Source organism: Elephantulus edwardii, unplaced genomic scaffold (assembly GCF_000299155.1).
Source record: "Elephantulus edwardii isolate Elephantulus edwardi_28Jun2011 unplaced genomic scaffold, EleEdw1.0 scaffold00037, whole genome shotgun sequence".
Classification (NCBI taxonomy): Eukaryota; Metazoa; Chordata; class Mammalia; order Macroscelidea; family Macroscelididae; genus Elephantulus; species Elephantulus edwardii.
In genome coordinates, this window is record NW_006399787.1 from 9,220,446 (window position 1) to 9,230,838 (window position 10,393).

Below are 10,393 nucleotides of genomic sequence, written 5' to 3' on the forward strand. Positions count from 1 at the left end.
GATGGGTTATTCCATTGAGGGCTGCCGGGCAAACGATTTCATGATAATGCTAATGGGATTTCTATGTTATTGAGTTTAAGCTCCACTGGATTTACTTTAAGAAACCTTAGTGGTGCAGTAGATTTAAGTACTGAACTGCTAATTGAAAGGCTAGTGATTCAAACATACTCGGTTCATGGAAGACAGAAGAGCCAGCGAGCTTCGGCAAAGCCTGGGAATCCTGCCGGGGTGATCCTGCCATGCCTTTGAGGGTTGCCAGGAGTCAAAGTCAACTCAATGGCAGTGGGTTTCTAGGGGAATTTACTTTATACTCACTTATCTGAGAAACAAAGGGGTGGGAGGGCAGAGTCATACTGCTGTGTGCACTCCACACAAAGTGCCCCAGTGCTGAAGTACATTGGCTCCAGGGTCTGGAACAACATGCATTTGAGAATGGCACTGATTTTTATTTCTTATAAATGAAATTCATTATTAAATTTCCAGAAGGGTAAGGTTTTTCCCAGCAACTACATACCAACAAGATGAAAAAGAGGATGGAGCGGGAGGGAAGAAGGCTGGCTTCTAGGAAAGTTGAAAGACTAGCTCTTAACCCCTGGGCAGAGGCTAAGGGGAACCAGCTGTGGCTTCAGACCCTTGAAATAAGGGCGGTCTACTGTCCTGGAGAAGGTGAAACCAGTTCGCTTGTTTGAGGCTCGGTCTTGCATACTGTGGCCACGCCGTGTGGAGGGACCAGTCCTGGGCGAAGGCCACTGTGCTTGGAAGGGTGGAGTGTCAGTGCAGGAGACGAAGACCCCGAATGAGAAGGAATGGCATAGTGACTGTGGCAATGGGGTCAGGTGGGTCAGAGACAGTGAGGGTGGCTCAGAACGGGGCAGCGTTCAGAGCCACTGGTCACCGGGTCGCCGTTATGGGACATGGTCGACTCAACAGCATGGAACAACAACAAACATAATCAAATACGCACGAGAGAAGTGGCAGCGATTCAATCCGTTGATCCCTCTTCATCACCAGCACTTCAAAACTCAAGAGCAGCACTGCGATGGTAAAGAGGGAAAGCTGAGTCAACAAGCTCTGACTTAGCAAATTACCAAGTTTGCTGAGGCAACGTCCTCCCTCTCAGAGCAAACTGAAGACCGGACAGCCGAGGAAAAGCAACATTCACGCAGCAGCCTGGACACGACACCAGGAACTGCCACGTTCGCTCTTCTCATGTTTACAATAAAACGGATGTCACTAGTTGGCCACCAGCGAGATGGGCCCCACGGTGTTTCAGCAATTCCATGGGCTAAACCAGGCCCTATCTTACTCAGACTACAGAAAGAACCAGTGCGCACAGCTCGAAGGGCCCGCTGGCCAGACTCTGAATGGTTAAGGGAATAGGGAACAGACATGTGTTGTATTCGTGGCCTCATTAATGCCATGTTTAGCTAACTGAATTAACTGGGTCAGATGGGCAAAATACCTTTCAAAGCCATTTAGAGATTTCTGCCTAAGCACAAGTGCCCAAACCCCAGGGATACAGGGAACTCTTTTGACTTATTCTCGGGGCTCTTCCTTCTCGAGTGTTTAAAGTGAAATGTTGCTACTTGCAAGTGAACAGTCTCCAAACACTCCAGAGTCATTAGAATGACGCCTTTAACTCTACTTGGAAAACAGAAAGACACACAATGTGTAGTTGAAACAGTGGCGTGCCGTATAAATTACTGTAAGGGAGTTAGTTACTAAGCAATCCTGACGGCACTGTAGGTTAAGCGCTGGACTGCCGGATAAAAGGTTGGTGGTCTGAACTCACTAGCCACTCACAGGAGAAAGGGGAAAGCAACGTGCTTCTGTGAAGACTGGAAAGTCCATGGGGTGGTTCTACTGTGTCCAGAGGGCTGCTAGGAGATGGAACTGATGAGACTGCGGTGAAAATAGCTTGGGAGCCATTCGTTACTATTGTTTGCAACTATGAACTCTGACCTTTCCTATCCTAGGCTCATCAAGTTTTCTTTAACTATAGATCAGTAACATCAACAAAATCACAGAGTGGAAACAAGTTCAGAGGAATTGAGAGGCCCCGTGACTATGATGTTAGGAGTAGTGATTACGTACTTCCTAAACCAGATGAGAAGAATGATTTCCCTGTGAGGTGGGAAAATGCAGGTGTTAGAAGTCAGGAAGGAGGAGCAGGTAAAATTGCTTCTTGCTCTGCTTTTATGCTGATATCAAATTCAGAAGCCTGACGCGTCACCAACAGCTGGTTGATACTCATTCAGGGTCAAGGTGCTGCCATGTTCCCTCAAATGTCTAACTTCCTCAGCCAGAGTGGATGCGGAGAGTTCAGTTCAATCTTTATCCCAGGAATTAAGACAAGCAAATGAACTAGGCAGGATCTGTGGAACCTCCCAGGCTCTGAAGTCTTCTGCAGCTGAAACAATGCAAAGAACTAAAGGGGCTGTAACAGCTATGACTCACCGAAATCTGTGCAACCAGCCTATGAGTCTCTTCCCCACTTCCAGTCCCTAACAGTTCCAGGTTGAAATAAATACCATATTCTAGGAAATCTTTTTCTTTTTAGGGGAAGGCATCTATGAAATATTTTTTGAATTCACATTCTCATTTAAAGGGAGGCTTCTAAAACTACCTAAACTAGGTATAGTTACAGAGCTCTTCCTAGGTATTTCCTTTTTTAACTCTTGTTATAACAAGCCTCTAAGTAATTATCTTTATGAGACAGTCAAAGTAACTGGGCTCTTATCATCACTGTGCTAGTATTATGTCGCATCCCCCAGCCCACCTTAACACTCCTCAATGGCTTCTTAACACTCTCAGGGTAAAGTTCCAGTTCCCCACACAGCTCATGAGCTGGGGCTACCTCTATAGCCTTTCCTCTGTCTCTCCCTGCTTTTGCCCTGGGCCTGCTGGCCTCTGCATCCATCATTCCAAGGCTCTTCTGGGAACGTCTTCCACCTGAGATGTGCCTGGGCTCCAATACTGCCCCCCAGACATGTTTCATAATCTGCCTGTGCCTTTATTTCTTTATCCAAAAAATGAAGAAGATATTTCCTGGACTGTCCGTTTTGTGACAAATGAGCTATAACATGTAAAGTGCTCTGTGCTGTGGACTGTGCTTGACACACACAAATACTCTGGTGCTGTGTGTCGCTAGTCTACATGCCCCTGTGGATGCTATCATAGCAACTCCTGTGAAAGAGAAGAAGAAACCCCCAGAGGGTTTCCAGGCTGTGAGCTTTATAGAAATAGTGTTAGGGCTTTCTCCTGTGGAGCCCCTGCGTGGGTTTGAACCATTTACCTTCTTGTTAGTAGCTGAGCTTAACTGCTGATCTACCATCATGATGCTCCTAGCACTTACCTGGCATTTACCTCTCCTTCAGCCTCTTTGTTCTTGACTTCTCTTATCTCTTGACTCTGTAAGTTCTCTGTACTGTTTGCCCTGCAAGTAATCCAGTGCCCAGGATGCTCCTTTCTCCTTTCTTGAGCAGGAGCTCAGGCATAAACATAACTGAAATGGACTTAGTATGACTGATCATTGATTAATATGTAGCTCATAAATTATTACTTCTAGTAAGCCATCCCTGAAAATTAAGTAAGTGATGTGAGAGGTGCTTTCCCCCCTCTGGCTACCTGGAATGAACCATGACATCAGCACAAAAGGGCTTACGCCAGTGACTCAAGCTCACACTCTGTGTCCAGGATCACTTCGCACAAGCCCCTCAACCTCCTATGCTTCAGTCTTCTCATCTGACGAACAGAAAGATCTACCTCAAAGGGCCACAGGGTGTATTAAGTGAGAAACACTACATGTGGAAGTAATACATAAACAGTGCGACATCAGTCAAATGAAGGGTAATTTTATTAAATGACGCAAATCTGGTAGCATTCTATTAGATTAGGAAATTTCATCTCAAATTAGTTTCAGAAAATGAGTCTATCCTAATCTGCCAATATAATTTTACAGAAGAAAGGAAGGAAAAAAATGCCCAGTTGCTAATATTTCAAAGTGTGGAGATTTTGCTCTTTGAACCGGAGCTGTCTTCTGAGGCAGAAGAGAGAATGTGTCAGCTCAGGCCCAGTGTCCTCTCCGCGGTCCGACTAACCTGTGGAGCTGGTGATGGGCACAAAGGCTGCCAAGTTAAGGCTGCTCTGGAGTCCATTCAGCTGCCCTTCTGCGGAGGAGCCTCTAAAACAAAAAGGAATGTGGTTAGGGCTGCAGATGGCAAGGTCAAGTTCATGCCCTCCAAGGACTTCACACTGTATCTTTGGTCTTCTCTCATGTGGCTCATTCCCTTGCTTCAAGAGTAAATAAATGTTACCTTACGAGAGAGGACTTTTTTTAGACCAATGTTATTGTGAAGTATTTCATGTTTTTGTTGTACATTTCGCTTCATGAAAGCCTGGCCTTTGATCACTGCACTGTCCACAGGAGCGAGAACTGTGCCTGGCATATGACAGACTATATAAATGCTTGCTGAATAAATCAAGTTCCTACTATTGACCTCAAAAGTGTATTTACTTTTTTTTTTTATTTAAAAACATTTAAGGCTCACGTACAGCAGTGATTCTCAGTGAGGGAGAGAGGAACGATGAATCAGTCTGGTGCAACTGTGGGTTATGACTTAATAGACAGAGACCAGGGATGGGTTAAACAACCTTTTATAATATGCAGGTCAGCCCCAACAGAAAATATTGATGCATTAAAAAAATGTCAGTGGTTCAAAATCGAGACCCACTACTGGAGGGGGATCACCTACAACGCCGACACTGACAGGAGTCAGGACATGTGTTTTTGATTCTTGGACCGGAGGTTCCTCAGACCAGCCTGATGCCTTAACAAACCATGTCAGGGTCCTTGTCACAGGTTCTTAGAACACTAATTCTCTTTCATGACACTTGCCAGAATTATAATTATTAAATTGTGTTAACTGGCTGCTTAATATCCATCACTCTTGATATGGAAGCTCCATGAAGACGGATTATGATCAGTTTTATTCACAGTTTCATCTCTAGTTCCTAACACTGCATTTTGTGCACATCAAGTACTTACTAAATATTTTAAAAATAATAGGACTTGTTATTCTCCCTAAGTTGTTACTAGTTGACACGGAGTCAGGATCTGACTCCACGGTAACTCTATACACGATGGGATGAAGTGCAGTCTGGCTCTGCGAGAGCCCCATGATTGGTTGCAGAAGGAACCAGAGTGGTCCACAGGGTTTTCAATGGCTGGTTTTTAGAAGGTCACCAGACCTTTCTTTCTTTTGTTTTTTTTTTTTTAATTAATTTTAATGAAAGTTTACAGAGACTTAGGGTTTCCAGTCATTCATAGTTACACTTTTCTCCCTGCCCATCCCCTTTACCCTAATTCACTTTTCTTCTTGTTGAGTAAAAGAAAAACCTCTTTCACTGTTAGGCAATCCCTCTCCCCAAGTTCACTGCACTGTGTAGCCTTCATTCTGGACTCCTGTCATGACAATAATACCTAATCATATATCCCTTTTAAACAGTTCTCTCCTTCACCTGTTTCAATGCAGTATATATCATTCCTCCCCTTCTTCTCTGTCTTCCCTCAACCCCAATGTCAGTCCTATTTTACAACAGTGGCCCTATGCAATATCTGCCCTTTTGTGACTGAGATATTTCACTCAGCATAATGTCCTCTAGGGTCATCCACTTGGCATAGTATTTCATGAGTTGTTTTTCGGTGCTGCATAGTATTCCATTGTGTGAATATACCAGAGCTTCTCTATCCATTCGTTTGTTGAGGGGTACTTGGGTTGTTTCCAGCTCTTTGCTATTGTGAACAAAGCTGCAATAAACATGGGTGTGCATATAACTGCTTGGGTGGCGTTTATGGTTTCTTTAGGGTAAATTCCCAAAAGTGGCATTTCTGGCTCAAATGGTATTTCTATTTGCAACCTTTTGAGAAAGCACCATACAGCATTTCAAAGTGACTGCACCATTTACACTCCCACGAACCATGAATAAGGGTTCCCGTTTCTCCACAACCTTGCCAGCATTTGTTGTTTGCTGCTCTATTGAATTTTGTTGTTGTTATTGGAGATGATATCTCGTAGTTGTTTTGACAGGCCTTTCTTTCTAATCAACCTTGGCCTGTGGTTGTTGTTATGTGCTGGCGAGTCACGTGGGACTCAAAGCAACCTAATGTATAACAGCTCTGAATCCTGCTCTAAACTGAGCCAATCTCACTGTTACTGACACATCTACCCTTATTACCCCCACTACTGTGGCAATCCATCTTCTTCTCCTAGGTCTTCGTCTCTTGCACTGCCCCTCGATCATTCTAAGTATGATATTCTTCTCCAAGGACTGGTACTTCTTGGCAACATGCTCCAAGTATGTCAAACAGAGCTTCAAAATCTTTTCCTATAAGGAACAAACTGGTTTAACTCTTTCCAGGACAAACCTGTTTATTATCTTGGCAGTCCATGGTGTATGTTCAATACTCTTCTCCAACACCACAACTCAAAGGCTTCACTGCTTCTTCTTTCATCCTTATTCACTATACAGCTCTTGGATGTGTTAGCAAGTAATTGCAAAGACCATGCCGTGGATCAGTTGTACTCCACATAGTCAGTCAGTCAGTCTCTAGACTGACATCATTGCTCCTAAGCACTCTGCAGAGGTCTCTGACCTCTGATTTTCCTAATACAATTCATCTTTTGAGTTCCTGACTACTGGTGCCAAGAGTGTTGATTGTGGAGCTGAGCAAGCTAAAACTGTCAACAATCTCAAATCTCAATCTCTTCCCCGTCTATCACGGCGCTGCCAATTGGTCCAGTGGTGAGAACCTTTGTCTTCTTGATGCTCAGCTTCAATCCATTTTGAAGACTACAGTCCTTGACCTTCTGCAGCAAATGTTTCAAGTCCTCCTCAGTTTTAACTCATAATGCATATTGTAAATGACTCTTACTCCAGTCTTAATGCCACATTTCTCCTCATAAAGTCCAGCCTCCTGAATGAACTGTTCATCATACAGGTTGAAAAGGTATGGAGACAGGACACACCTCTGACACACTCCTTTCCTGATTTTGAACCATGCTATGTTCCATGCTCTGTTCTGGCAAATGCTTCTTGGTCCAGGAAGAGGCTACGCAGGAGCCTAATCAAGTATTCTGGGATTCCTATTCTTCTCAATGTTAGCTACAATTTATTGTGATCCAAGCAGTTAAATACTTTTGCAGTCAAGGAAACACTGACAGAAATTCCTCTGGTACTCCCTGCTCTCACCAAGATCCACTGACATTGACTATGAAGCCTAGAAGTTCTCATTTGGCATCTCAGTAATAAGCAAGGTTCCTCCAAGTGACAGGTGGTGGCCACACATGAACTGGCTAGCAATCAAACCTGGATCTGATATGAAGGCAAAAATTCTACCACCGCCTCACCACCATTTCAGTTAACATGGAAGAATTTTACTTAGGAGAGTAACATTTTCATATATCATGTTTTCTTCTTGTTGAGTAGTATTCAATGTAAATGTCATCATCTCTCAACAATTCTGTTTTTCTATCATTCATTCATTCATTCAATTAGTCAAAAAACTTGTATGCTTTCTCTGTGCTTAGTTCTAGTTGGGAGTGAAAAATTTAAATGCACAAGATAAAATATATGTGATAAATGCTATGAAGTGTTATGAGAATGAAACAGGGGAAATTTATTTAAGTGGTGACGGTGGTGGCGAAGGATGGCCTTTCTGGGGGAAAGAATGTATCTAAGTGTAGTCTCAATGGCTCCTAACAACAATAACCGAAGCTATGAGAGGTAGACAGCAGGAAGGAGTACACAGTGAGAAAGAGATTTTACTGGAGAAGAAATAGACAATGGAACAATTCTGAGGCAGAGGATCTCTGAGATGTTCTATCTGCTTGGTTCTGATTATGGACACCTTCCATTGGATTTCTGTGGCTTTACATTTTTACAGAAAGAAAATGCTCATTTTTCTCCTGCATAGTCACTGGTGGATCTGAACTGCCAAACTTTCAGTTAGCAGCCCAGCATGTAATGTACTGTGCAACTAGTTCCTAGGAATGCCTTTAAAGGGGGCCTAGTGTTATATAATTTGTCTTCTGATTTCCTGGCTGCTGGAAAATCTGCTGTCAAGACCTCTCCAGAACACTGAAGCTCAATGGTATCAGTCCAGAGACTTAGGTACACTTGATCCAAGACATGGTCTTCACAACTACTTGCTATGCATCAGAGAGCTGGGACATGCTAAGGATGACAGAAGAATCATCGATGCCTTTGAGTTGTGGTGCTAGAGAAGAGTATTGAATATATCATGGACTGCCAAGAGAACTAACAGGTTCATCCTATAGAGAGTGAAACCAGACTGCTCTTTGGAGGCAAGGATTTTGAAGCATTGTCTTATTTATTTTGGGCATTCTGCAAGGAGGGATCACTCCTTGGAAAGGGACATCATGCTTGGAAGGGTGGAGGGACAACCCAAAAGAGGAAGACCCAGGATGAAATGGATTGACTCAGTGACTAAGGTAATAGGGGTAAGTGTATCTGAGGCAATGAAGTTGCCTCAAGATAGAGCAGGGTTCATGGCTGTTGTACTTAGGGTAACAAGCGACTTAATGGCATACAACAATAACAACAACAACAATGTTATGCAGACAATACAACCTTGCTTGCTCAACGTGAGGAGGACTTGAAGTGCTTCCTACAGAAGATAGGGACTACTGAGTCTTCAATATGGATTACATGACAACATCAAGAAGACACACATTCTCACCACTGGGCAGAGAGGCACCATCATGATAGATGGAGAAAAGATTGAAATTGTCAATGATTTCATCCTACTCAGATCCACAATCAACACAGCTGGTACCAGCAGTAAGCAGATCAGGAGATGTAATGCCCTGGATGAGACTGGGCACATTCAGGGTGGTATGGCCATAGACAGTTGTACTGCACTGGGAAAGTCTGCTGCTAGGGACCTTTCCAAAGTACTGAGAACTCAGGTGTGTGTGACTCAGGTCATGGTCTTTTCAATCACTAGCTAAGCATCTGAAAGCTGGACAATGAATAAAGATGACAGACGAATTGATGCCTCAGAAATCAGGGAAAACCCCGAAAATATATGTCTTGGAGAAATGCAGTCAGAATGCTCCTTGGAGGCAAAAATGGTGAAACTTCACCTCACATACACTGGGAATGTTGCTAGGAGGTTTATTCTTTGAAAGGGACAGCATGCTTGGAAAGGTGAAGGGTTAGCGGACGAGGGGAAGATCCTTATTGATAGGAACTGAAACAGTGACTCTAACAATGGGAGAGATGATGAGGACGGCACAGGATAGGACAGGGTTCAGATCTGCTGTTCATAGGGTCGTTACGGTTCGTACTCTACTCAATGGCACTGAACAACAACGGGCAAGCAGTGGCTGTAACAGTGGGCTGGAGCTTATCAAAGACTATGGCGATACGGTGCATGACAGGGCCAGGTTTAGACCTGTCGTTCATGGGGTCACCACGAGTTCTGTGAGACTTGACGGCACAACAACAGCCCACTTAGTGGCTGCCAAATGTCCTTGACAAGAATCAGTTGGGGCCACTAGTTAAACATACCTTCTTTCAGGTTCTCTTGTAGATTCTAATTCAATAGGTCTATCTAGGATAAGGCTTAGGAATGTGAGATCTTTATAGTGTGTGTCAGGTGCTCAAGTGATTCCTGGTGCCGAGAAGCGCATGTGGAGAGCCAGGGAGCATGTCGAGTGTCCAGGTGACTCTTATACCCCTGGTAGACACATGTCCTATGAGAACATCTATTCCAGCAACACAGTGGCTACAGACACACTCATTCACATGCTGCTACTGCTTCTTAGGATAGTATTTTCTTTTTAATGCACATTCATATTGTTGTAGCACTAATTAACAAAAGCAAAAAAGATGGAAATGGCCTGGGGACTCATCAATAAACGAACGAACGGATAGAGAAACTGCGATACTTACACACAATGGAGTATGAAACAGCCCTGAAAAACAATAAAGAATTGTGAAACAACACAACATGGAGGAGAGAAATATCATAGTCACTAAAGGACAAATACTGCACAAGACCACCCTTACAAAAACAGGAGGAATATGGGGGGCAGTTGTGGGAAAAACAGAAAAAAAAATAGATAATGAACACTGCACTGGGATATGTGAAAGGAAGGTCACTCTGAAAAGAATGGACAATTAAGACATTATGCATCATGATGCATACTTGGACCAGGAGGCAGACATTTGAACAGAGCAAGGAAATCCTGCACGATTAAAAATCAGTAAAGCATTGTGGCGCTTTCTCAAAAAGTTGCAAATAAAGATACCATTTGACCCAGCAATTCCACTACTGGGAATATACCCTAAAGAGACCATAAATGAC

At 43.5% G+C, this 10,393-nt stretch overlaps 1 protein-coding gene across 1 annotated transcript in view; it reads right to left on the minus strand.

The window, feature by feature from the left end:
• Positions 1-4,095: 4,095 nt before the first annotated feature.
• TTLL5 (tubulin tyrosine ligase-like family, member 5) overlaps positions 4,096-10,393 on the minus strand; it is a 344,374-nt gene continuing 338,076 nt past the window's right edge. Inside the window, exon 31 of the mRNA XM_006884777.1 lies at positions 4,096-4,183. Coding sequence (XP_006884839.1) covers positions 4,096-4,183 — 88 coding nt within the window. The remainder of the gene's footprint in view (positions 4,184-10,393) is intronic.